The 27,720-nt window shown below is 55.7% G+C and overlaps 1 protein-coding gene across 3 annotated transcripts; it reads right to left on the reverse strand.

Annotated features, from left to right (window-relative positions):
* Nucleotides 1-10: 10 nt before the first annotated feature.
* On the reverse strand, nt 11-26,536 carry DHX38 (DEAH-box helicase 38). 3 transcript variants are annotated; one of them, XM_044987528.1, is made up of 28 exons: nt 26,313-26,382; nt 25,376-25,487; nt 22,158-22,523; nt 21,248-21,435; nt 20,987-21,097; nt 20,361-20,532; nt 19,155-19,273; nt 18,945-19,021; nt 17,873-18,028; nt 15,972-16,133; nt 14,553-14,660; nt 6,089-6,201; nt 5,866-6,003; nt 5,369-5,555; nt 5,101-5,286; nt 4,116-4,256; nt 3,865-3,975; nt 3,628-3,744; nt 3,310-3,417; nt 3,083-3,195; nt 2,449-2,657; nt 2,188-2,342; nt 1,928-2,083; nt 1,702-1,836; nt 1,493-1,618; nt 828-923; nt 473-594; nt 11-267 (listed from the first exon to the last, which is right to left on the reverse strand). In XM_044987528.1, exons 2-28 carry the CDS (start codon nt 25,426-25,428, stop codon nt 183-185), a joined length of 3,810 nt encoding a protein of 1,269 aa, XP_044843463.1. In that variant the 5' UTR covers nt 25,429-25,487; nt 26,313-26,382; the 3' UTR covers nt 11-182. The 3 variants fall into 3 exon arrangements, with proteins under 3 accessions (XP_044843463.1, XP_044843465.1, XP_044843464.1); XM_044987530.1 differs by lacking the exons at nt 25,376-25,487; nt 26,313-26,382 and adding an exon at nt 26,445-26,536; XM_044987529.1 differs by lacking the exon at nt 25,376-25,487 and having other exon boundaries at nt 26,313-26,438.
* Between the last annotated feature and the right edge of the window lie 1,184 nt (nt 26,537-27,720).

The following is a 27,720-nucleotide window of genomic DNA, read 5'->3' on the forward strand; positions in this document are numbered from 1 at the left end:
GGAGGCCACCGACATTTATACAAATAAAATTATTTCTCCTCTGTAGCAAACAGTGCCAAGGTGTGTGCAGATGCCGGGGCGGGGCGGGGCCCCAGCACCCCCAAGTCACATTTACACACAGCGGGGGACAGCCCCCCCGCAGGGAATCCATCAGCTCCAGGCCAGCACAGGGAAGTGCCTGCTCACAGGCCGAAGCGGGCAGGAGTGCGGCGCGGCGTCATGGGCTCCCCCTGCTCCTTTCGCCCCGGAGTATAGATCTTCAAAGACCTGCGAGGGAGAGCAAGGGCCATTAGCCACGGGGCCGGACGCCCCCGTGCCTGACCTGCTCCTCCCCCTCCCCCTCCCCCCGGCGCTACTCACAGCAGTCGTTATCCCCCTAGGACCCCAGTGGCCTACAGGAGAGAACAATCCACAGGCAGCCCCGTGCTGCAGCCCTTTCGGGACAGCCCCTGCTACCATGCCCAGCACCCACCTCACACTGCCCAGCGGGTTGCGGCGCTCCTGCTCTTCCCGGCGTGCTCGCAGCTGCTCCTCAGCCAGAGCCATCTCCTCCTCCATGGCAGACACCTCCTCCTTGGCCCGACGGCGATTCTCCTGCAGCGGCAGCAAGGGCGAGAGCTCTGAGTGCAGGGGCTGGGAAGGGGAGAGGCCCGTGGCACAGGCTGCAGCCTGTGTCCAGTCCTGCCTAGCTGGGTGCCCGGCGCAGCTCCCCAGGCCTGCCGGGGTGTGGGCGTAGCCGGGCACAGAGCAGGCAGCACCAGCGTAGCGGTGGGCAAAGCCCAGTCTCCGTGGAGGTTGCCCCCAGGGGGAGTCCCCCGCACCCTTACCTGGCGCGACTTTCCTGCATGCTTGATGCTGTAGAACATGGGGCCCAGCTCCGCTAGCCACTCTCCATCCACGGACGTGACGCACTGCATGTACTCCTGGGGGGGGAGGGCACGGGCAGGTCAGGGCACGGGTCCAACCTCCCCCTCCCAGGCACCAACAGCCCCTCAGCCCAGCACTAACCAGCACGAGGGAGGACAGAGCTCCTGTGGCCCCAACCCGCCCCCCCTCTGAGAACATCCCACCCACCAGCAGGGAGGGCACAGCCCCAACCCCCCCCCTTCTGAGAACATCCCACCCACCGGCAGGGAGGGCACGGCCCCACCCCCACCCCTCTGAGAACATCCCGCCCACCAGCAGGGAGGGCACAGCCCCAACCCCTCCCCCCCCCCACCCCCCCCCCCCCCCGAGAACATCCCGCCCACCAGCAGGGAGGGCACGGCCCCAACCCCTCCCCCCCCTGAGAACATCCCGCCCACCAGCAGGGAGGGCACGGCCCCAACCCCCCCCCCCCCCCGAGAACATCCCGCCCACCAGCAGGGAGGGCACGGCCCCAACCCCCCCCCCCGAGAACACCCCGCCCACCAGCAGGGAGGGCACGGCCCCAACCCGGCCCCCCCCTCTGAGAACACCCCGCCCACTAGCAGGGAGGGCACAGCCCGCTCACCTTGGTGGTCATGACCAGCTCGTGATACACGATGTAGTCTGGAGTGTAGCCCATGCCGAAGAGAGAGCTGGTGGGGTGCAGGTGGCAGGGCATGCCGGTGCGGATGTTCACATACTCCCCGATGCCCTGTGGAAAGAGCCGGGTTAGCACAGCCCCGGGCAGCACCCTGCCCCTCCCTCGGCCTGCACCCTGCACGCCCCACCCTTCACCTTCAGCTTGGCAGCCTGGTGGAAGTAGGCGGCACAGATGCACTTCCTGACGATGTCCCAGTCTGAACCGCAGGATGCCAGGCTCATGCGCTGCTGCACCATGATGTCCTTCAACTGGGCACGCACCTCCCGCACCTGCAACAGCACATGCCTGTCAGAGGCCTGCCCCACTTCGGAGGCCCCATCCTCTGCCCCCCCAGGCCCTGGTCTCCCAGCATGGCCCCACCTTCCTCATGGCCTTGGCATGGATGAAGTGCTGGTTACACCACAGCATGGAGTAGCTGCTGTTTTTCCACTGCAGATAAACGTTCAGGTAAGTCAGGTGATCGCTCTCCGGAACAGCAAACTTCTCCCGCACCTGGTCGCTCTCTTCCTCCCGGCCCTAGGTGGGAGTAGGGGGCGCAGGGTTAGGACTAGAGGGGAGGGATGGGCCCCCCCAGCCCACACACGAGGGGAGAGGAGGAGAGGCGAGGCAGCAGCACGCACCTTGGGCCGGTAGAAGATGGCGGGCACAGAGAGCATGGAGACAATGAGCAGGATCTCGGAGCTGCAGCCCATGTCGCAGGAGACAATGAGCATCTTGGAGAGCGCTGGGTCCAGCGGGAACTCTACCATCAGGCGCCCCGTTGAGGTCAGGCCACCTGCAGAGAAACACAGGAGCCGGTAGCAAGGCAAGCTCCCAGCACCCCCTATTCCCCCCCCCCAAACCCCCTCCCTGAAGCTCTCAGCGCTCCCCTCCCTCCTTACCCGTGTTGTCCATGGCTCCCAAGATCCACAGCTGGTACATGGAGTTCAGCATGTTGTCCTCAGGGGGTGGGTCCATGAAGTGGAACTGCAGCAGGTCCTGCACGCCCAGAGACTTGAGCAGCAGCACCACGTTGGCCAGGTTGGTGCGCTGGATCTCAGGCACCGTGGTGGTCAGCAGCTCATTCTTGTAGGCGCTCTGGGTGTAGAGCCTGGGGAACCAATGCCGTGAGCGCCATTCCCTCCTCCCCAGCCAGCCCCTCAGATAGCGCCGCCTCCTGCCCAGCCACAGCGAGCCGGGGAGCTCTCTAGAGCAGGGATCCTGGGCGCAGGAGCTGCAGCTCCAGCTTGCCCTGCTTTGGGGCAGGGAGCAGACCCTGCACACACCCCCAGCAACTGTGCAGGAGAAGCTGGGTGCACAGGAGACGCCATTGCTGCTCCGTGGTGCACTCGGGAGACCCCTGACATGGGAGCACCCCCTCCAAGCTGGGTCACTTTGGGGTGTGCACCCAGTTCAGATCCCCTGAGCTCCAGGACCCTTCCCACGAAGCAGCTAGAGTCAAGCCAACTGAGGGGAAGCAGCTGCTGTGTCCACAGCTCAGCACCCAAGGGGTTAATGCTGCAGCGAGGCGCCTACCTGAAGCACTGACCTGGGCCCGTCCGGCCAGCGCGACCCGACCTCTGGTTGGCGTTGGCTTGGCTGATGGGGTAGATCTGCAGGGCGTCCATCCCTATGCGGGGGTTGAAGACCTGGCGGGGCAGGCAAGGAGCAGTGAGACAGGGTGGGGGATGCCGGGCAGGGCCCAATGGGCGGCTACGCAGCAGCTCCAGGGAGCAGGGCTCCGCCACCGGCCCTCGCCTCACCTTCAGCTTGCAGTAGCCGGAGTCAATGACAAACATGATGCCGTCCACCGTCAGCGAGGTCTCCGCAATGTTGGTGGCGACAATGCATTTCCTGACACCGTCCGGAGCCTGCAACACACCAGGTGTCAGCGCCCTGAGGGGCTGGCAGCCCCCAGCTCCCGACGGACTGTGCCCCCCAGGGGTGCAGACAAGGAGTGCCAGGATCAGCGCCCGCGGGGAGCGGTGGGTCCCTGGCTTTTACCTTCTGCACAGTCAGACATCAGGTGCCCCCACAGCAGCCGCTGCTCCCCTCCCCCAGGAGACCCTGCCACGTGCTACCTTCTGGAAGATCTTGGCCTGCAGGTCAGAGGGCAGCTGAGAGTAGATGGGCAGCACAGCCAGAGCTGGGGCCTTTTCCAGTTCCTCCAGATGCTCCACGATCTGCTCCGAGGCCACCTGGGGACAGAGAGGGGAATGAAAGCAAGAGAAGGCACAAGGGCCCGGGGGGGGGAGGCTGGTTGTGCTGCCAGGTCCGCCGCGGGGAGGGGGCTAGTGCTAAGGTCACACTGAGGTCACCTCAATGTCTTCCTGGCCCGGCATGAAGATGAGGATGTCTCCAGGGGCCCCAGACAGATGCACCTGCAGGGCCTGCTTCACCGCAGCCTCCACGTAGTCCTCCTGCGGGGTCTGAAAGGCAGAGAGCAGTTCGAGGGGGGCCTGGCTGCCCACAGCCCGACTCCCCCCCATGCACAGGACCCATCACACAGCACCTCCACCTCCACCCCATGCGGCCAGCCCTGCCCAGACCCCCCGCCCCCCACAGGCACCTTGCTGAACAGGACATCGACAGGGAAGGTGCGGCCAGGAATGTGGAAGATGGGAACGTTCCCAAAGAAGGAGGCAAACTTCTCTGCGTCCATGGTGGCCGAGGTGACGATGAGCTTCAGGTCCGCACGCCGCGCCACCACCTGGAGAGAGAGAGACTGCGAGGGCAGCAGGGGGGCGGGGCCCAGGCCACTCCTCCCCCCCACACACTGCGAGGGCAGCGGGGGGGCGGGGCCCAGGCCACTCCTCCCCCCCCACACTGCGAGGGCAGCAAGGGGGCGGGCCCAGTCCACTCCTCCCCCACACTGCGAGGGCAGCAAGGGGGCGGGGCCCAGGCCACTCCTCCCCCCCACGACACTGCGAGGGCAGCAGGGGGGCGGGGCCCGTCCACTCCTCCCCCCCACACACACACACTGGGAGGGCAGCAGGGGGGCGGGGCCCAGGCCACTCCTCCCCCCCCCACACACACACACTGCGAGGGCAGCAGGGGGGCGGGGCCCGTCCACTCCTCCCCCACACACACACACACACACTGGGAGGGCAGCAGGGGGGCGGGGCCCAGGCCACTCCTCCCCCCCACACACACACACTGCGAGGGCAGCAGGGGGGCGGGGCCCGTCCACTCCTCCCCCCCACACACACACACTGCGAGGGCAGAAGGGGGCGGGGCCCGTCCACTCCCCCCCACACACACACACACACTGCGAGGGCAGCAGGGGGGCGGGGCCCGTCCACTCCTCCCCCCCCCACACACACACACTGCGAGGGCAGCAGGGGGGCGGAGCCCAGGCCACTCCTCCCCCCCCCACTGCGAGGGTGGGGTACTGTACTGACTGCATCCCCTCTGCGAGGGGCACGTCTCATGCCCCTGCCCCAGAGCCTCCATCTCCCTCCCCAAGTCCCAGCAGGGCATCCAATCCATGCTACCAGCAGCCAGGCTCTGGCCTGTGCCCTCTGCTGGCCCGCCCCACCCTCGGGTGCACTGACCTCCCGCAGCAGGCCAAAGAGCACGTCCGTGTTGAGCGAGCGCTCGTGCGCCTCGTCCATGATGATGGCGCTGTAATGGTCCAGGTCGGCCTCCCGCAGGGACTCCCGCAGCAGGATCCCGTCCGTCATGTACTTGATGACCGTGTTCTCTGACGTGCAGTCCTCAAAGCGGATGGCATAGCCCACCTGGAAAGCGGAGAGCTCAGCACCCGCACAGCGCACCTCCCCAGCAACCCAGCACAGCTACCCCAGGGCCTGCTAGACTCACCTCTTCTCCCAGGCTCACGCCCATCTCCTCGCTGACCCGCTTGGCTACCGACATGGCAGCCACCCTGCGGGGCTGGGTGCAGCCGATCATGCCGTAGTCCGTGTAGCCGTCCTCATGCAGGTACTGAGTCAGCTGGGTGGTCTTGCCACTCCCCGTCTCCCCCACCACAATGACGATGCTGTTATCCCTAGGGAAGAGCCGAAAGAGGTCTCTCAGCAGCAGGCTTCAGTCCCTGCCCCAGCGTACAAGCTGTGCAGCCTGCTCCCGCAGCCGAGGGACCCCCAGTGCAGAGACCTGCCTGAGGGGGAGCAGGGGAAAGCAGCACGGTCCCCATCTCCTGATGCCTTCCAATCAAGGCTGGAGGCCTCTTTGGAAGATGCTTCAGTCAGACAAGTTACTGGGCTCCATCCAGGAGCTGTACAGGAGCCGATGGCCCATCTGGCTTCGCCTCTCTACCTAGGAGAAGCTCCCCGGGAGGGAGGGGCTAGCAGCGGTACCTGATGATGGTGAGCAGCTCCTGCTGCACAGCAAAGATGGGCAGATACTGCCTCTGCTCCACAATCGACTTCTTCTTAGCAAACTCACTGCTGGCCTCGCTCTTCTCCTTCATGTGATCAGCAAACTTCTGCTCTGTCCTGGGGGGACACAGCAGCCCCTGAGTGCGTGACTCCATGGACCTCACTCAAGTGCCAGGCTCAGAACCCCATCAAGCAGACCTACCTGTAATCCACCTTGCCATCTTCTGTCAGAGTCTGGTCTGGCTCCTCCTCTTTCTTGATGCCCATAATGTCTCCCAGTTTGGTGCCAGCCAGCTCCCAGTGCTTGTGCTGAGCCTGAAAGGCAGAGAGCAAAGTGCCAGCTCATCTCCAGCACTGCCAAGAGCAGAGGAACAAAGAGCCCAAACACATCCCAGATGGGACATTCGAAGATGGCCAGAAGGGCCCATTGTGACCACCTAATCTGGAACCTCACCCATCACTCCAGCAGCATCAAGCCCATAGCTACAGCAGATTTGATTTTAGGCAGACACCAATCTTGATTTAAAGATTTCAAGTGCTGGGGAATCCACCATATCCCCTGGTAAGTTGTTCCTACAGTTAATTCCTCTCTCTACTAAAAATTCATGCCTTATTTCTAGACTGAATCTGTCCATCTTCATCTTCCAGCCACTGGATCTTGACTCAAACTCTTAACATCTCCCTCATGCACACAGAGTAACAATGGGATCCTCTCTAATTCACTCTAGAGGCCCAAAAAGCCACAATCAAGAGAAAGCTGCACAGGTTAAAAAACAACCTAGCGTAGAGGGAAAGTGAATGCAGCTATGAAAAGGAAATACATTTTTATATATAGATATAAACAAGTGGAAGAAAGAAGATGTTCACAGAATGAAATTCAATAAGGACAAATGCAAAGTACTCCACTTAGGAAAGAACAATCAGTTGCACACATACAAAATGGGAAATGACTGCAGAGTACTGCTGAAAGGGATCTAGGGGTCTTAGTGGATCACAAGCTACATATGAGTCAACAGTGTAACACTGTTGCAAAAAAACTAAATGCGAACATCCTTCTGGGATGTATCATCAGGAGTGTTGTAATCAAGACACAAGAAATAATTCTTCCACTCTACTCTGCGCTGATTAGGCCTCAACTGGAATATTGTGCCCAGTTCTGGGCACCACATTTCAGGAAAGATGTGGACAAATTGGAGAAAGTCCAGAGAAGAGCAACAAAAATTATTAAAGGTCTCGAAAACATGACCTATGAGGGAACACTGAAAAAAACGGGTTTGTTTAGTCTGGAAAAGAGAAGACTGACAGGGGACATGATAACAGTTTTCAAGAACATAAAAGGTTGTTCCGAGGAGAAAGATAAAAATTGTTCTTAACCTCGGAGGATAGGACAAGCAGCAATGGGCTTAACTTGCAGCAAGGGAGGTTTAGGCTGGACATTAGGAAAAACTTCCTGTCAGGATGGTTAAGCACTGGAATAAATTGCCCAGGGAGGTTGTGGAATCTCTGTCACTGGAGATTTTTAAGAGCTGGTTAAACAAACACCTGTCAGGGATGGTCTACATAACAACTTAGTCCTGCCTTGAGTGCAGGGAACTGGACTAGAAGACCTCTTGAGGTCCATTCCAATCCTGATTCTGTGAATATAAATCATAAGGTAGGAACTATAGAAAAATGGTAAGGGAAGCAAAAGGACACAAGGAGAATTCTAAGGCCAGCAGAGTTAAGGACAATAAGGAAGCCTTTTAAAGTAAATTAAGAACAAAAAAGATCCCAACAACACGGTCCATTACTGGATAGAAAAGGTAGATTTGTCAACAATGCAGAAAAGGTAGACAAGTTCAGTAAATATTGCTGTTCTGTATTTAGGGAAAAAACAGATGATGTAGTCATATCACCAGTCATATCCTATGCTGATGCAACACTTTTCACTCCATTAGTAACACAGGCAGATGTTTAACTGCACCTATTATAGTCAGGACATTTTACAATCAGCAGCTCCAGAGTTTTAAAAGAGCTGGTCAAGGAGCTGCAGGGCTGTTACTCTTGGACAGGGCCAGCGCAACCCATTAGGCGACCTAGGCAGTCGCCTGGGGCACTAACATTTGGGGGGCGGTGACCGCGGCGGCCGGATGTTCGGCCGCCACGGTCGTCAGCGGTATTTCCGTAGCAGGACCTTCCACTGCCTCCATCGGAGGTGCCATTTTGGGGGCGGGACCTTCCACTGCCTAGGGCGCCAAAAAGGCTGCCAGCGCTCCTGCTCTTGGAACACTGGGGAAGTTCCATAAGACTGGAAAAAAGTGTATGTCATGCCAATATTTAGAAAAGGTAAATAGGATGACCCGGGTAAAGATAGGCCTGTCAGCTTGACATTGATCCTGGGCAAGATAACGTAGAAGCTGATATAGGACTCCATTAATAAAGAATTAAAGGAGAGGAATGCAATCAATGCCAATCAACCTGGGTTTGTGGAAAATAGATCCTGTCAAACTAACCTGATATCAAATACATGAGATTACAAGTTTGGTTGGAAACTGTGGTGTTGATGTATTATTCTTATTATTAGAATTTGCTGTCAGAGATGCTGACAACATCAGCCAATGATTTGCAGTGACAACTGAATAACGTAAGGGTGTTCCATGTCCCCACTTGAGACATCTAGATAGACTTGTGTAGTGCTGAGGAGGAGCCGGTGGTCATGGTACATGTAGGTACCAGTACTATAGGGAGGGATAGGAGAGAGGTCCTGGAGGCCAAATTTAGCCTGCTAGGTAAGAGATTGAAGTCCAGGACCTCCATGGTAGCATTCTCTGAAATGCTTCAAGTTCCACACGCAGGGCCAGTTAGACAGGCAGAACTGCAAGGTCTCAATACGTGGTGTAAGGAGGAGGGGTTTAGATTTATTAGGAACTGGGGAAACTTTTGGGAAAGGGGGAGCCTATACAGGAAGGATGGGATCCACCTAAACCAAAATGGAACCAGATTGCTGGCACTTAAAATTAAAAAGGTCGTAGAACAGTTTTTAAACTAAGGGCTGGGGAAAAGCCGACAGGTGCGGAGGAGCACATGGTTTGGACAGAGACATCCCCTGGGGAGGATCTACTAATGGAGATTGTCTATGTCCTACTAAGGAGGAGAGGATGGAAGATAGTAAAATACAGGTAGGATCTGATGAGAAACAGTCAAATGAAAAAAAGTCCCATTCAATTACATCACGTAATGGAGACAGCTAAAAAGTGACAAGTTTTTAAGTGCTTATATACCAATGCTAGAAGACTAAATAATAAGATGGGTGAACTAGAGTGCCTCGTATTAAATGAGGATATTGAAATAATAGGCATCACTGAAACATGGTGGAATGAGGATAATCAATGAGACATAGTAATACCAGGGTACAAAATATATCAGAAGGACAGAACAGGTCGTGCTGGTGGGGGAGTGGCACTATATGTGAAAGAAAGCGTAGACTCAAATGAAGTAAAAATCTTAAATGAACCAGACTGTACCACAGAATCTCTATGGATAGTAATTCTATGCTCGAATAATAAGAATATAGCAGTAGGGATATATTACCGACCACCTGACCAGGATGGTGCTAGTGACTGTGAAATGCTCGGGGAGATCAGAGAGGCTATGAAAATAAAAAACTCAATAATAATGGGGGATTTCAACTACCTCCATATTGACTGGGTACTTATCACCTCAGGACGGGATGCAGAGATAAAGTTTCTTGACACCTTAAATGTCTGCCTCTTGGAGCACCAAGTCCTGGAACCCACAAGAGGAGAGGCAATTCTTGATTTAGTCCTAAGTGGAGCACAGGATCTGGCCCAAGAGGTGAATATAGCTGAACTGATTGGTAATAGTGAGCACAATATAATTAAATTTAACATCCCTGTGGTGGGGAAAACACCACAGCAGCCCAACATCATAGCATTTAATTTCAGAAAAGGGAACTACACAAAAATGAGGTGGTTAGTTAAACAGAAATTAAAAGGTATCGCACCAAAAGTGAAATCCTTGCAAGCTGCATGGAAACTTTTTAAAGACACTGTAATAGAGGCCCAACTTAAATATATACCCCAAATTAAAAAACAGTAAGAGAACCAAATAAGAGTCACCATGGCTAAACAACAAAATAAAAGGATGGGCGACAGGGGATGAATCACTTGATGATTACCTGTTCTGTTCATTCCCTCAGAGGCACCAGGCACTGGCCACTGCCGGAAGACAGGATACTGGGCTAGAGGGACCTTTGGTCTGACCCAGTATGGCCGTTCTTCTGTTCATATGTTCACTACTGTTTGCACTGGTCATTGACTATGTCATAAGGAAAGTAACCGCAGAAGGAAACTGAAGAATTTTATGGACAAAGCACCACCCAGCTTTTGGCAGACACAGCAAAACAAGTTGGTTTGTTCATCAACAAGAGGAAGACAAAGTATACAGCTATCAATGTCCCAAAAGTAACCATCAGAGTGGACAAAGAGTGACATGTGCAATGATGGTGACGCATGCTAGCTGTCAAGCAGCGACTATCAAAAGCAGCAACAACTTTCATAACTCTAAAAAGATTTGGAAGAGTAGCTGATTGGCACTGACATAAAAATCTGAATTTTTAACACTGACATCATGTCTGTCCTCCTTTATGGAACAGAGTCATGGCAATCTACAACAGAAATTGTTAAGATCATCTCATTCCAAAGTAAATGTCTGCAGAAGATCTTCAAAGACCATTGGAAAGAATTGCTTGCAACATCAGAAATTCTAAGTAGAGTGAACCAGTCTAAAGCATCAAATATGCTAAGACGACAATGATGGATATATTTAGGACACACTTTAAGGCTGCCACCAACATGACTTTCGCCACAAGTGATGATATGGAGAAAAAGACAGCACCCTAGACAAACATTACACAGAACACTGGAGAAAAGAACCAAGTCCATAATTTCAGCTTGAACAGAGCAGCACAAGGCTGAAATAAATGCCAGAACCTGGTGGACACCCTACACAGCAGGAGGCCACAGAAAGAATAAAGATTATTCTTAGACTTCTGTAAGGCATTTGACTGGGTCCTACACAACATTTTGATTAAAAAACTAATACACAGAATCATCGTGGCACAACACTGGCTAAATGACAGGTCTCAAAATGTAACTGTAAACAGGGAAGCACTGAGTGGTTGCCTTTCTCGTGCGGTCCCCTAGGGATTGGTTCTTGGCCCTACGCTATTTAACATCTTTAATCAAGGACCTGGAAGAAAACAAACTCACTGGTAACATTTGCAGAGAACACACAGATTTGGGGAGTGGTAAATAATGATGAGGACAAGTCACTAATACAGAGCACTCTGGACTGCTTGGTAAACAGCACAGCAAACAAAGTGTGTTTCAATACGCCCAATGTACGGCAATACACCCAGGAACACAGAACGCACTTACAGGATGCGGGACTCTATCCTTGTTGCACTGACTCTGAAAAGGACTTGGGGTCATGGTGGATAATCTGCTGAAGATGAGCTCCCAGTGTGACGCTGTGGCCAAAAGGGTTAATTTGATCCTGGGACGTATGAACGGGAATATTCGATAGAAGGGAGATTATATTACTTCTGTATTTGGCACTTCTGTGACCATTACTGAAATACTGTGTCCAGTTCTGGTCTCCACAGTTCATGAAGGGTGTTGATAAATTGGAGAGGGGTCAGAGAAGAGCAATGAGACTGATTAAAGGATTGGAAAACCTGCCTTACAGTGATGGACTCAAGGAGCTCAATCTAGCTTAACAGAGAGAAGTATAAAGAGGTGACTTGATCACATGAGGAAAAATATTTGATAACAGGCTCTTCAATCTTGCAGAGAAAGGTCTAACATGATCCAATGGTTGGAAGTTGAAGCTAGACAAATTCAGACTGGAAGTAAGACACAAATTTTTACCAGTGAGGGTTAAAAAATGGAGCAATTTATCAAGGGCTGTAGTGAATTCTACATCACTGGCAATTTTTAAATTAAGATTGGCTGTTTTCCTAAAAGCTCTGCTCTCGTTCCGCAGTTCCCAGACTGTGGTCAGGACCCCAGAGTAGGTCACCACTCCACTTTAATAGGGTCATCAGGGCTTGCTGGGGCCCCGCGCCAAAGCCCAAGCACCCCACCAGGGCCAAAGCCCAAGTCCAAGCCCCACAGCCTGGGGCCGAAGCCCAAGCCTGAGGGCTGGGGCTCAGGGTTACAGGCCCTTGGGCTACAGCTTTGCCCCGCCCCCCCACATACACCCCTGGGGTGGTGGGGCTTGGGTTTTGGCTCTGGCCCCCCTGCCCAGGGCAGGCTCAGGCTTCAGTTCCCCCTCCCAGGGTCACATAGTAATTTTTGTCGTCAGAAAGGGGTCGCGGTGCAATGAAGTTTGAGAACCCTTTCAAGGAAGTTCTACAGCTGGTGTTATACAGGAGGTCAGACTAAAATCATAGAGGTCCCTTCTGCCTTTAGAATCTATTAACGCAATTCCGGTGGACACAGGGGTCTCCTCCGTTGCAGGGGTTGGGGGAGGAACCCAGCGACAGGAGGCTGAGTCCCCACCAGCCAGCCTTCACCTTTTTATTTGCCCTGCAACCCTGGTTCAACTCTCCTACTCATCAAAGGGGTCATTCCCTTGATCTGGTCTCCAACAAGCACTGCTCTCTCTGGTTGTTGAGGTCCCAAGTCTCCGACCCTCACCTGGTCTCTTCTCAGCATCATCCATCAGTCCCACCTCAGACTGTTACTCGGTCTTTCCATGATTTCCAGTCCATCAGCACTGACTTCTTGTTTGCTGTCAGCCCTCTCCTCCATGGACATCCCTGCTGAGTGTCTCCATGATTCATTCTCCTTCTTTCTCAACTCTCTTGTCCCTCTCTCGTCACAAGATCTACCCTGCCACCTCCTAGCAATGGATCAGCCACAACAGCCACTTCCACCATTCTGGCTCTCGTGCTGCAGAGCGTCTTGAGTGGAAATTCCATGGCTGGGCTGATTCCCTCCATTACAAATGCATAATCTCCTTCTTCCATTCTGCTATCTTCCTAGATGAACAACTCTACTTCTCCAGCTGAACTGAATCCCGCACCCACAACGCCAGCCGCCTTTTCACCACCTGACTTGCTCTTCAAACCCTTCTTCCATCCCCCTCTTCTCGGGGGGACCAATTTTTTCCAAGAGAAAAACTGGCAAAATACAACATATGATCTTCCCCTCCCTTCAGCTAACCTTCCCTTCCTACTCCTCCCCACCAGCTCTCACCACTTTCTCCCTGGTCATAGACGCAGAGGTTTCTCGTCTGCTCTCCTTCTCTAATTCCACTGACCCCATGCCATCTCCTGATCTTCCTCGCACCCACTCTCCATCCTCTCCCTTATTCTTCTGCTTAACTTCTGGCTCTTCCCCCTCACAACACATGCATGCTGTAGTCGCTTACATCTTAAAAACCCACCCTTTTCCCCACGTCCCTTAACTCCAACCACCACCTCATCTCCCTTTCCTCTCTAAGCTCATTGACCACGCTGTTTACAATCACTGTCTGGAGTTCCTCTCCTCCAATTCCATCCTAGACCCTCTACAACTCAGCTTCTGCCCTTTGCACGCCACTGAAACCCTCTCAGCAAAGTCTCTAATCACCTCTTCCTAGGCAAAGCTCAGAGCCAGTACTCCATCCTCATCCTCCTTGACCTGTCAGCTGCTGATACCATGCTCTTCTTGAAATCTTGTCCTCCATTGGCTTCCATGACTCTGTTCTCTCCTAGTTCTTTCCCTACCACTCTAACCACTCCATCAGCACGTTCTTCAGAGAATTCTCCTCATCCTGTCTCCAGCTTTCCATGGGGGTTCCACGAGGCTCTGTGGCCCCTTCTCTCCTCTCTGGGTAATCTCATTTGCATCAAGTATCATCTCTATGCAGATGTCTCACAGAGCTACCTCTCAACCCCTGACCCAAACTAAAGTCTGGGCCTGTCTCGCCGACATCTCCTCATGGGTGTCTAGCTATCAGCTCAAGCTCAAGCTCTACACGGCTAAAACCGAGCTCCTACCACCGCCTTCTTTCTCAATCACTGTGAACAACACTACCATTCTGCCTGACATTCAGGCCTGTAACCTGGGAGTCATCTTCGACTTGTACCTCTCTCCAGGTCCTCACCTCTGGGCTATGTGCAGGTTCTCTTTGCATAAAATCTCTAACCTACAGCCCTTCTTATCCATCCACACAGCTGAAACTCTCGGCCCGACTCTCCTTGTCGGGTGTCTTGATTGTGTCTCTGGCCTTGACAAATGCAATCTTGCCCCTTCCTTTGTCATGATGCCTACAAATAACTGGACAGTGGCTAGGCTGCTGGCGTGCTGGGAGCAGGGCCTATCATGCAGACCAGCACTGCGTCTGACGAAGTGAGTATTCACCCACGAAAGCTCATGCACCAATATGTCTGTTAGTCTATAAGGTGTCACAGGACTCTTTGCTGCTTTTCACTGTCTCATGGTTTCCTTGGATTCCCCCACTGGCCTGTTTACAGCCCATCGTTTGTCTTGCATTCAGCTCTTTGGGGCAGGGACCATCTTTTGGTTCTGTGTTTGTGCAGGACTGGGGCCCCTAGACAGAGAGAGTAAAACAGATCACCCCATCCCCAGGAGATAGCAGCCATGCCTGGCGCCTACCTTCTTGCGTTCCTTCTGTTCCCTGTGTTTGCGCACCAGCTGGCTGCCTTTGCGGGCGATGATCGCCAAATCCGAAGTGGCATCCTTGACCGGGATGACTGGCTCTGGCTGGAGGGGCAAGAGAGGGAGAGGTCCTAAATCAGCACTAACTGAGGCCTTGCCTACACTACAAAGTTTTGTCGGCAAAAGGCAGCTTTTGCCAACAAAACAGGGGAGGCGTACACACCACAAAGCTACTTTTGGTGGCTAAACTCTGCTCTTTTGCAGACAAAATAAAACCACAATGAGAGGCATAACGTTCTTGCTCAAAGTTAAAGGGACAAAGCATCAGTATAGACACTGCTGTTTGTTTTGTCAACATAACTGGCTTTCACCAGTATCCCAAAATGACTGCTCTGCTGCCCTGCAGGCATCCAGCCTTCCCCTTTCAAAGCTCCGGGAAGTATCCAACAGCCCAGCTGTGTGGGGAACAAAAAGCAAATCATTAACGTGGAATGCTCCAGTTCTGCTGCACTTGGGGGGGGGGGGTACAGACTGCTGTGCAGCTTTGAGATTCCTCAGCATGGAGAGCTCACAGAGCTGCTCAGGATGCTCAGCGGAGGAGCCTGGAGGAGGCAGAGTTGGCTGCTTTAGGAGAGACTCCTGTGCCGAGCAGAGGGGGCTGACCCCCTCCCCCGCCTCAGGATAGGTTGGTCAGCCTGCTGTCTCCCCCCCAGCCCCAGACACACCACTCTCCTCTCCCTCCCCCACATGCTTCAGTTGAAAAGCATCTGACAAGCTACTAGGATGCCCCTGGAAGAATGGGACTGAGAAACCTGCATCATGTGACGATGTATCTAATGCAGGGGTCGGCAGCCTTTCAGCAGTGGGGTGCCGAGTCTTCATTTATTCACTCTAATTTAAGGTTTCGCAGGCCAGTCATACATTTTAATGTTTCTAGAAGGTCTCTTTCTAGAAGTCTATAATATATAACTAAACTATTGTTGTTTGTAAAGTAAATAAGGTTTTTAAAATGTTTAAGAAGCTTCATTTAAAGTTAAATTAAAATGCAGAGCCCCCCGGACCAGTGGCCAGGACCCAGGCAGAGTGAGTGCCACTGAAAATCAGCTCACGTGCTGCCTTTGGCACACGTGCCATAGGTTGCCTACCCCTGACCTAATGCATGAGGCATTGCAAACCCTTCCCAAAGCACCCTGCAGCCAGCTGCACAGTGGGATTGCTACCACAGTGCCCTGCTCTCTGTGTCCAGGAAAGAGCTGTTAGTGTGGATGCGGTCTGCTGACCCAAGGAGCTAGAGTGGACATACAACAGCAGTTTTACTTAAAGAGGCATAACTTTTGCCGACAAAACTTTGTAGTGTAGACAAGGCCTGAAATTCCCTGCAGTGGCCCAGTGGCTCTCCCCCAGCAGAGCCCCTACCTGCTTGGTGAAGACGATTCTCCCATCCAAGAATGGGGGCACCAAGTTGTGCACCAGCAGGTGCACTTTGGCTGCGTTATCTTCCTCGAAGTCCTCATCCACCTCTAGCCGATGGACCACCCCGCTCGTCAGCATGCGATTGGTCTCCCAGCGCTCATTGTCCTGAAGGAGAACCACAGGCAGCAGCGTCACAGGCCCCGCTCCAGCTTGTGCGGAGGGCGCAATACCCTAGCTTCCCTCATCAGCCTGCCACACTCACAGGTGGAGAAGAGATTCCTCACATCTAAGCTGCAGCAAAGCACAATAAGGCACCCCCCATGCTCACCCACAAAGAGCACTCTCTGGCTACCCTCCTGTCAGAGGGTCACAGAGGAGCTCCATGGCAGTAAGACAGTGACGTGGAGGGGCTGCAGGGCTAGCATTGGTCTGGGCATAGTGAACTTTAGCCCTCTCAAAAGGCTGATGACAGATACAATGCGTACCCTGTGAGCTGGGGACATGGGCTCAGCCAGGCCAGTTGCTCTGGGAGAAACGCTAGTAGACACTCCCAGGGAAGGGGGTTGTGGGCTGGAAGCCAGGTCCGACTGCAACGCAACCCATCTACAAAGAGTGCCTTTGGGGCTGCATATGCAGAGGTCTCTGGCCCACAAACAGAGAGGGGAGCGCCCCCTTCAGGGAGGGCTAGGAAGATGGCACTGGCAATGCAGTGTTCAGATCTGGCCACCACATTAACAGAAAATATCAGCAGGCTGAGCCGATTCAAAGGACAAGCCACAGAAGTGACTGAGGAGCTGGCGTGCTGAAGGGAAGGGAAGATTAGCAGCACTCCATCTGCCCTGCCCTGCCGAGAGATCACTAAGGGGGGAGATAATGGTGTCAGTGCGCACAGCTCAAGGGAGAGGAGACAACCAGGGGCCCCATGGGGATGGGGGAGCCAAGGATGGGGTAACATTACATTGGGGGGGGGGGTAGCCTGGCTACCAGGGAGGTAGGCTGGGCTGTAGAACTGATGCCCCGGGGGAAAGCCCTCATCACTGGGTGCTGTATGACAGGCATACTATCTCTGGATCACTCCAAAGCTCAGGAGGTTGCAGGGAGTCAGGATACATCACTAGCCAGTGTGCTGAGGCGGCATCCGGGTGTTACTCCTGGGAGAATTCTGCATCACTGGGCAGGCGCAGAATTCATGTCCCGAACAGATTTCTTTGCTTCCCCACAGAAAAATGACAGAGGTGAGAGATCACCCTGCAACCCTCCCGCAGGGACAGACCTCTGCGGCAGGTCCTGCCCTTGTGCAGTGTCAGGGTTCAGTGCAGCCTCACTGCCGAGTGCTTGTCCTGGAGGGGCAAAGGGGGGGCTGCAAGGTGATCTCCCACCTCTGTGCAGCCAGTCGCCCGTGCTCCCCACTGCCTACTGGAGCCTCCACATTTATTTTTTGACAAAATTTGCAGAATTTTAAAATATTGTGCACAGAATTTTTTATTTTTTGCCACAGAATTCCCTCAGGAGTTGAGTGTGCTTGCAGTGGGCAGGGGACCCATCACTCTAGTTCTAACCCCAGCCTCCAAGTGACAGTACCTAGGGCCCTCCACACTATGTACATCTGGAGCACTGGGACACCCAGACTCAGGGCAGGGCCACGGCTCCCACTGTCCATCCCCGCACCGGGGATGGAGGTGGGGATGACACAAGAGCGATGGGGCATGGCTCCCCAAAGCCAGAAGCTTCTTTCATGTCCCTCACCCATGGTAGGCCATCCCAAAGTCACCTTCTACACCATCCACCCTCCTGGTCTGCAGGACCTGTCGTCCCCACGCGCCACCCCCCAGTAATATGGGAATCCCTGAGATGGAAAGTGCCCTGAACGTCCAGAGTGGCCTGGCCCCACTTTGCAATCTTACCTCATTGATCTGCCTCCGCTGTGCAGAGATGCGCTTCTGCTTCTGCTTGTGCAAGTGCTGCTCCCGCTTCTTCACGTACTCCTCCGACGAGTAGGCCAAGGGGTTGTGGAACTCGTCGTAACCCTCATCCATCATGTACCAGTCCCGGTCGGCTTGCTGAGATGGGGGCAGGCATGGAGGTGGGCAGGAGAGAGATGGGGAAGGCAGGGTGAGAACGGCCAGAGACAGAGCTCAGGAGGGCTGCACACTCAGCCTGCTACCACAGTCCCCGAGAGGAAGTGCCCTGACATGCAGAACCTGCTCGGAGGAGGGGCTGCCCAAGCTAACACTAGCTGGGGGGCTTTGTCTGCAATGGAGCACAGTCATACTCAGTCTCACCACTTGGGGGAGCCAACAGCTCAGAGTAGGATCCAGAAAAGTGTCCGCACAGCATTTTGGGAACTGAGTGTCCAATCTCCACAAATGGACCCCCTGCATCCATGGGATCCCACACTGAGCCTCACCCTCCAACCCAGCCCTCCACTGCGCCCTCCAGCCCCCAACACAGGGATCCTGCACTGAGCCCACCAACCCCGAAGGGATCCCATCCCTGAGCCCCTAATGGGTCTCTCCTCCACCACACATACACACACACGGACCCTACCCCATCACCGCAGCATCCATGTACAGCAACCCCAGACCAAGCGCCCACACTCTGCTGAGCCTCCTCCCCCAGATACACTGGGGCCCCACAGACCCCTACGCAGTTCTGCCTGCCTTGGTGCGCCTCAGGCCCATGCTGTGTGCTCTCTGCTCAGCAGGCCTCATCCCAACAAGTCAAGGTCCAAAAGACTCCTCCTGCCATTTCCACAGGTGGGGCAGGGCAGAGCAGGGGAGGGGGCTTGGGGGAAGGGCAGGGGCGGAGCGGGGGCCTGGCCGGGGGATGGGGCTGGCCGCTGGAGCCAGCGCCGCATACGCAGCATGCGGCTGTCTAGGGCACCACAAAATCTGGTGCCCTGAATTACATGGTGCCCTACACAGCTGCGTATTCGGCATATGCCTAAGGACGGCCCTGCGCCCAAGAGGCTCTTACCCGTTGGTCATCCTCCCACTGCTGCCGCTCCTCCTCCGTCTCAAAGGAAATACCCTCTTCTGCATCTTCACGCCTCCCTGGAGAAAGGAGCAACCTGGTCAGTGCAGGCCCTCACCAGCCCTCGCCCCTTGCTTCTCAGCCAGGAGGTCCCGAGGAAGCCAGACCCTGATGGAGGAGCGGCTACGCAGTCTGGTCTCTCCTCTGCCTCACCTTTGCCTCTGGAAAGCCGTGGCGTGGCCCCCAGGTGCCTCCGGTCATCAGCCCATTCATTGTATTTGTAGGAAGGGGTGGGCAACGGTGTCTCATCCGGGTACTTGTTCTTCACTGACCTGCAAAGACAGCAGCAGGACAGGAATGACTGACCAGCCTCATGGATCCGCTGGAAGAAAGCTGCATCCTACGGCTCACCGGCCACATACACTGCAGTGTTCCCTCTCATTTTTTACGTCCATTTGCGGAATGAATTTTGTTATGTGCACCAGTATGGAAGTGATGTGAGACACACAACAAAATTCATGTGGTGGGGGTGGGGCCGAGGGGTTCAGAGTGTGGGAGGGGGCCAGGGCTGGCGTGCAGGGGTGTGTGGGCTCTGGGGTGGGGCCAGAGATGAGGGGGTTGGGGTGCAGGATGCCCTGGGGCTGTGGTGTGGAGAGAGGACTCCCCCCAGCCCTCTCTCACTGCAGCAGCTCGGGGACAGGGGAGAAGCACCTCTCCCTGGCCATGGGAGCTCTGGTGGGGCTGGGCTGGGGAGGGGCTCCTCTCCTCCGGCTGTGGCAAGTCCGGGGATGGTCCACGCTGGGGCTGGCGAGGAGGTGCGGGGTCCCACGGGGAGAGGCGCCTCTCCTCCGGCCGCGGCAGGTCGGTGCGGGGGGAGAGGCGCCTCTCCCCGCCGCGGCAGGTCGGTGCGGGGGGAGAGGCGCCTCTCCCGGCCGCGGCAGGTCGGTGCGGGGGGAGAGGCGCCTCTCCCCGCCGCGGCAGGTCGGTGCGGGGGGAGAGGCGCCTCTCCCCGCCGCGGCAGGTCGGTGCGGGGGGAGAGGCGCCTCTCCCCGCCGCGGCAGGTCGGTGCGGGGGGAGAGGCGCCTCTCCCCGCCGCGGCAGGTCGGTGCGGGGGGAGAGGCGCCTCTCCCCGCCGCGGCAGGTCGGTGCGGGGGGAGAGGCGCCTCTCCCCGCCGCGGCAGGTCGGTGCGGGGGGAGAGGCGCCTCTCCCCGCCGCGGCAGGTCGGTGCGGGGGGAGAGGCGCCTCTCCCCGCCACAGCCCTGAGCCCCTGTGTGGGGCTTAATAGGCAGCTGCGCAGCCACGCAGACGCAGAGCTTAGAGGGAACTTAGACCGCCACCCTGGCAGCATCACCAGGGAGTGCAGGCCTCTCCAGCTACCCCTCAGCAGCCCGCTAGACCCCGACCCTGCACCCCACTACCTGTCCCGGTCCCTCCTGTCTGCATCACGAGCGGAGGATGCTCGATGGCTGCGGTCGCGCTCAGAGTCCCTATAGGAAGGCGTCGGGGAGGGCGACTCCCACTGCGAGCGCCGTGAGCTGCCATAGCCGCAGTCCTCTTCCTCCCAGCTCGACCGAGATGGCGTGGATGCATCTGGGGAAAGGAAACTGGGTTTGATGCCTCATGCTGAGCCAACCTAGGCCCCTGCCCAGCTGCAGCCAAGGCCTGGGACCGTCCAACAGGGAGCAGAGCAAGGGGGCACACTTACATGTTTACAGACTCATACTGGGCTTTCTATGGGCCAACCCAGATAGTCTAAGGAGACATTCCCCCAGGGGAATAGCTGCCATAGCTCCCCATACCGGCCACACAGACCTGCTCCCGGGGGACAGGCGCAGGCTCAGAGATCACCCCAGGCTCCCTAACACCCCAGTCCCACTCCCAGGGAAGGCTGTAGATATGAGGCAGTTCACTAGTCATGGGTCTCTTCAGCCAGGGACTTTCACTCAGCTCTCCCCTTGTGAAGGATCCAGAGCCCCTCGAGAGGAGTGCATGCCTCCCGCCAGCTCCTGTGGAAGAGCACTGTAGGAAGGGCAGCTGCTCCTACCCTTAGGTCGGTGTCTGGGACTCTCTGGTTCGCCCCTCCTGCTGCTGCCCCTCTCTGACGAGCCATCCTTCTCTGACCGGCTGCTGCTATGACGGCTCCTGTCCCGCTCCTCTGCAAACAGAGTACCAGGTCAGACATCCAGGGCGGGAGCCGCCAGAGCCCACCACACCCGATTCAGGACCATGCCCTGGGATTCGCAGCAGCCAAAGCCAGGGTCCCAGCGCCTGTGTTAGCAATCACGAAGGTCTCCAGGACAGTTACCTCGGTCCCGTTTGCGGTCGTGGTCCCGCTCTCTATTGCGCCCCCGCTTGTGCTCCTTCTCCTCCTTGGAGGAGGCGTAGACGCCGTGCTCTCGCCGTTCCCGCTCCCGCTGCCGGTTGCGCTCCCAGAACTCCTCGCTGACCCCCCCAGTGTGGGATGGCGTCTCCACGTGGGCAGAGCGGTAATGCCTGAGGGGCAAAGGGCAGTTCAGCAGGGTCAGGAACGTGCTGTAACTCTGCCTGCAGCCCTCACACGTCACGCGTGAGCCTGGCCTCATTCACTACTAGCCTGGCAAGGAGTGTGCAACTGGAACCTGTGCCAAGGAGCTGAGCATGGCAACCTGCCTGCAAGCTCCCCTTGCTGCCAGCTTGGCAGGCCTGTTCCTACCCTCCACCCATAGGGTAACTGCCTCCCTCCAGCTGGCCTCAGCAGACCCCAGGAGGACAGCACAAGCCTCAGTAGCTGAGACAAAATGCTACCAAGAACCAGGAGGAAACACTCCCACCCCCAAAAGCAAGGGGGCTTTGACAAGGTCTTGCCCAAGGAACACCTGGCTCCTTCTCTGAGATATGTATGTGGCAACCAGACTTGTCTCCACCCAAGGCCCTTCACTCGGGGAAGCCTCCAGACCTCATCCGCATGCATGAGCCCTCACTCTGTCTATCCGAGTTCAGCCCTGCAACAGCTCCCAGCTGAGAGAAATCCTGTCTCTCCTCTCCCCAGGCGCTTGGGGCCCACAGTTTCCATCCTGTGTGTCCTGTATCCAGCACAAAAACTAGCTCATGAATCAGCCCAGCTGCTGCCTTCAGGCGCTCACTCCAAGCCCCTTCCTGAAAAGGAGGACGTGGTAGCCACCCAAGGGATGGGCGAGGCACTAAACTCCCCTCACACCTCGTGCCAAGGCCTTCACCTGTCCTGCCGGCTGCTCCTGCTGGCCCTGTCGCTCCCCTCCTCCTCAGAGCCTCCCAAGTCATCTTTGGCCTCCTCCCAGTCTTTGTAGGAGGAGACTTTGGACTTCTTCTTGTCCTCTGAGTCTTCCTTCTCCTCTCGCTCCCTGCGTTTCTGTGCAGCCAGCAAGTCCAACCCCAGCAATGAGGTGCGGGGGGCAGGAGCTTTGAAGACATGCTGCTCGCTGCAGGCACTTTTCTTCTTGATGATCAAGCCTCCAACCTGTGTCTCCAGATCAGCTCCTTCCAGCCGGTGCATCGAAGTGTCCTCAGGGACATCCTCCATCGCTAGGATCTCGTGGCCCAAGCGGTCACTTCCCTGGGGCTCTCTGTAAGGAAGACAATCAGGCACTGGCATGAGGAGACAAGGTTGTTGAGACTCATGGGGTTGGGCTAATGAAGGAAGGGGCATACATGGGGTCCCCTGCACTGCCCTTCCCCCAAAAGAGCAAGCCTCTCACTTCCCCAGGAGACATGAGGGAGGAGCTCAGAGTTCCAATTTCCCTTGAGGGGAAGAAGAATCAATCATTTCTGGATCAGTGCTGAAGAAGTTCAAAGACACTACACTGAGAACGTTTACACTGTCAGGCTGACACCTAGGAGCCAGCTCTCCTTTCAAAAGCCAAACCCCCAGAGAGTTCATCTCAGCAATAGACCAACCACCTCGGGGGTAAACGCCCTTCTGACTACTAGAAAAAAGGCCCCTCCCACATTCTTAGAAAAAAACCATCAGCTTTCCCCACCCTGCTGCACATCCTTTCTAAGCTCAATGTCTGGATAAACTGACCTCCTTCTGGCACCCTAAAACATTCTCTGTACAAAGCAACCCTTTAGGAACACAAGGCTGGACCCGGGGCCCCTCTAGTCCAGGCTCCTGTCTCAGACATGACCTGTGCCACCAGCAGCTTCAGAGAAAAGGTGCACGAAACATTGAGTGTGTAGTTATGGAATAACTTGCCCATCAGAAAAAAACCATAGACAGGTGCTTTATACCCTAGAAGAGAGGGAATTGTACTCCTCTTTTTATCCTAATGCAAAACTGGATATTCTCATTCATGATACAGATGCCCAGTCCTTTACTGAATGCTACCGAAATACTGCCCTTGGAGATATCTTGTGGCCATGCGTTCCAGAAGCTAATTATACATAGGCTAAAGCATATTTCCCTTTTTATCAGTTTTAAACATCCAATGTCAATGAACATGCCTCGCTCTTGTACTGTGAGGGATAAAGAACAGTGCTTGTTTGGCATGCTCCGTTCAAAACCTCTGCCTGCCCCTGCTCCGGGTGCAGCACAAATCTCCCCACACAGCAACCTGGCCCCAGTGAACAAGAGGTTCCTGGGGCCCAGCTGGCCCCACTCGCTGCCCGCCACCCTAGCCTTGCTGTTCTACCCAGCCCAAGCTATTGGCTCAGTGTCGAGCCCACCAGCCCAGCCCAGGCCCCCATCTCACTCCCAGGCTGGGCTCTCCTGGGTATAAGCTACACCCTGAGGGACCCTCAGGCCCATGATACAGCAGCCCATTGATGCAAACAGGCAAAAGCTTCACTGATCTTTACAAGCAACTTCTGTTTCAGACCTAACAAACTCACTATACCTAATACAGAGACAAGCAGGTGAGGCAATATTCTATTGGACCAACTTCTGCTGGTGGAGAGACAAGCTTTCTAACCACAGAGCTCTTCTGCATGCCTCGGAAAGGTGCTCAGAGTGTCACAAATTGTTTAACATAAGTAGTTAACATGTGGTAAAAGACCATTCATGGTGAAGTGGCCCATTAACACCTTTGCAGTAATAGGGGGCGGGGGGGTGTTAGCGGGTTACAGACTGTTGTAATACGCATTTTTGATGTCATGCAGTTATGAATTTAAGTCCCAGGCTCGTCATTTGAAGGCACTGTGCAGATTTCCTTTGAGGATGAGGACTGAGAGGTAAGATATGGAGTGATTGTTTTGTGAAGTGTTCTCCCATGATTGGTATTGCTGGTTTTGTGTTATCATTTTTCTGTGAGTTCACTCGAGAGCATGGTGATTGCCTTACTTCACCTACATTGTTTTTCTTGGGGCATTTGGTGCACTGGATGAGGTACCCCACATGTTGTGATAAGCATGTGTAGGCCCATGGCTCTTGGAAGGTGTTGTGAGTGGTACTGATGTCTGCAGGTTTTGCATGTGTTGTTGTGGCAGGGTCTGATGCCACTCTGAGGGTATGTCTTCACTAGCGGCTGTGTAGTCGCAGCAGCTCCATGAGGGGAGCAGCTCCCAGCACTGGTGCACTGCCTACACTGCCACTTTACAGTGCTGAAACCTGCAGCGCTCATGGGGTGTGTTTTTTCACACCCCTGAGCAAGAAAGTTGCAGTGCTGTAAAGTGTAGACAAGGACTTAGTTGGTGTGGCTGAGGGGAGCCTACTGATGATGAGCTTCATGAGATTGGGGGCTGTTTAAAGGCAAGAAGAGGGGGCTCCTGGGTTACTGCAAAGGTGTTAACAGGCCACTTCACTTAGAATGGTCTCTTACACTGTAACTACTTATGCTAGCTGTACACTCAGGGTATGTCTTTACTAGCAACGTTCAAGCGCTGCCACGGTAACATAATGTGGCTGTGTAGTCGCAGCACCACTGCCTACACTGCCACTTTACAGTGCTGAAACTTGCAGTACGGGGGGGGGGGGGGGGGTTCACACCCTTGAGAGAGAAAGTTGCAGCACTGTAAAGTGGCAGTGTAGACAAGGCCTCAGAGTACCCTTCCCAGACCTGAAGCACTCTATGTAGCTCAAAAGCTTGTCTTTCTCACCAACAAAGGTTGGTCCGATAAAAGATATTACCTCACCCTCCTTGTCTCTCCCCTATCCTGGGACCAACACAGCTAGCTACAACACAGCATACACCAAATACACACTTTCACGGTATTAATTTATTGATACTCAATCACTTAGGCTGTTAACACTAGAGAGCTTACTGTGGCACAGCTCTCCTGTAGACATAATTAAACCACCCCCAAGGAGCGGCTGTGCGTACTAGCACTTATGCCACCCCATGGGTGACCTAAATTATGCCAGCATATTCACACCTGTGAGCAACATAAATTTTGCTGACATAAGTGATAGTGTAGACATAGCCTAAGACATGCATCTATGTGTAATAGTTAAGGAATAATATAGCTATATTGAAAACTTCACCCTATGGTCTTGGAGTAAAAGACAGTCACCGGGAAATCGTATGTCTCAGTCATGGCCCATTGACATACTGCAAGGTTCAGCTGTCCTCACTTGCCCCATAGCACATCAGTCACTGGGAAACCATCAAAGACAACAGAAAACCATCAAAACCACTTGAAGAGAAAAAGCAACATTGTAACAAAGGATCACCCTGTCTATGAATAAAGAAACCGCTCTCTGGAGGCATTCTTCTGAGGGAGTGTCCCATGGAAGCTTGCATCCCAGTTCTCACCGGGCAGCCAGCTCCGCCACAGAGCAGTCTCTGGGGGTTATTAGAGAAGGGGGAGGGAGCGCAGTGACGATCAGGGGGCTGTTAGGGAAGGGGGGGAGCGCTGTGTCGGTCCGGGGGGGGTGTTAGGGAAGGGGGGGGATCGCTGTGTCGGGGGGGTGTTAGGGAAGGGGGGATCGCTGTGTCGGGGGGGTGTTAGGGAAGGGGGGGAGCGCTGTGTCGGTCCGGGGGGGGGGTGTTAGGGAAGGGGGGGAGCGCTGTGTCGGGAGGGGGGAGCGGTGTCGGGGGGGGAGCGATGTGTCGGTCGGGGGGGTGTTAGGGAAGAGGGGGGAGCGCGGTGTCGGGGGCTATCGCGGTGTCGGTCTGGGGGGGGCGGCTCCAGCGTGCAGGTTCCGGCTTTTCCCGGTCCCGTCGCGCTCTCCCTCCTCCCTCCCTCCCCCTCTCTCTGTTTTGTGACACGCGCTCCCACGCGGGGCGGGCTCGGGGCTCGGCCCCGGGGGGACCCAGGCCGGGGGACCCGGCTGCGGCAGGGAAGGAGCGAGCGAGCGGCTGACACCCCGCCCAGCCCCCCTCGCCCGAGGCGACTCACGGCCCGTGGTGCCCGGAGAACCGGTCGCAGCCCCCCCGGACTGGTCCCGGGCCGGGCCGGGTCCCCCTCGGGCCTCTCACCTCGCGGCCCCCCCAGCCCCGCCGCGCGCGTCGCCTCGACGCCCGTTCTGCAGCCGCCTCAGCGCTCCCTGAGCGCCGCCATTCCCGTCCCACAATGCGCCGCGACAGCAGCCGCTCTACCCCGGCCCGCACCATAGAGTGACAGGCCGGGAGTCTCCGTCCCATCATAGAGCGCGGCCGGGGGCTAGAGGGGCCCGGGCACTTCCGGTCCGCCGCGCCTGGGGCAAAGGGAGGAAGCTGCCTTTAACACGTGATACAGGCTAACCCGGAACAGGAAATGTATCATGGGATGTAATATCCTGCCCCGTGCTGTGCCCCTCGCTTAACGACCCCCCCCCGTGCTGTGCCCCCGACCCTGGATACTGACCCCCCCCCGTGCTGTGCCCCCGCCTCCAGGGCACCGACCCCCCCGTGCTGTGCCCTGGCCAGATACCAACCCCCCCCGTGCTGTGCCCCCCCTCGGATACTGACCCCCCCCGTGCTGTGCCCCCCCCCGGATACTGACCCCCCCATGCTGTGCCCCCCCTGGATACCGACCCCCCCCGTGCTGTGCCCCCCCCGGATACTGACCCCCCCCGTGCTGTGCCCCCGCCTCCAGGGCACCGACCCCCCCGTGCTGTGCCCTGGCCAGATACCAACCCCCCCCGTGCTGTGCCCCCCCCCGGATACTGACCCCCCCCGTGCTGTGCCCCCGCCTCCAGGGCACCGACCCACCCCGTGCTGTGCCCCCGACCCTGGATACTGACCCCCCCCGTGCTGTGCCCCCCCCGGATACTGACCCCCCCCGTGCTGTGCCCCCACCCCAGATACTGACCCCCCCGTGCTGTGCCCCCACCTCCCGGGAACCGACCCCCCCCCCGTGCTGTGCCCCCACCCCCAGGGCACCGACCCCCCCCCGTGCTGTGCCCCCGCCTCCAGGGCACCAACCCCCCTCCATGATGTCCCCCCCCAATTTTATGGTTACCCTGTGAACTCCAAACTGAAGAATATCAGTGAAAATGAATGAAAAAAGTGTGAAACAGATTTTCTGCCTTTTTATCAGCAAGCTCAGATACAACCTCAAGGAAAATAATGTGCACAAGAAACTGTCTTATCATTAGCAAAAGAGTGTTCTTCAGAAGAATTTGCAGAAGCTGTTGAATCATGCAACATTTATATCTTTATTGACATGGGCAAATGATACGAAGAATTTTGAACAATCAAAAAAGTCATTTAGTCTCCTGAATTTCAAGACTGCACGAGTGTTAAAGAGAAATACTACACCATTTTCAAAATGACAAATCCACGTGGAAGCAGAAACTTAAAGAATCTGGGGGGGAAATACGTTTTTACCTATTTTCCAATGTATGTACCAGTGCATATACTGAAAGTATTTTCATTAATGAATTCCATACGGTGAGATGAGCAA

Source organism: Mauremys mutica, chromosome 14, assembly GCF_020497125.1.
Source record: "Mauremys mutica isolate MM-2020 ecotype Southern chromosome 14, ASM2049712v1, whole genome shotgun sequence".
Lineage (NCBI taxonomy): Eukaryota > Metazoa > Chordata > Testudines > Geoemydidae > Mauremys > Mauremys mutica.

Coding starts and splice junctions, on each gene's coding strand:
- DHX38 (XM_044987528.1), bottom strand. CDS start 25,428: ATGACTGAGACATACGATTTCCCGGTGACTGTCTTTTACTCCAAGACC. Junction 14,661..15,971: donor GAATCGTCTTCACCAAGCAG/GTAGGGGCTCTG, acceptor TTGCCCCTCCAG/CCAGAGCCAGTCATCCCGGT. Junction 2,343..2,448: donor GGGAGCCATGGACAACACGG/GTAAGGAGGGAG, acceptor GTTTCTCTGCAG/GTGGCCTGACCTCAACGGGG.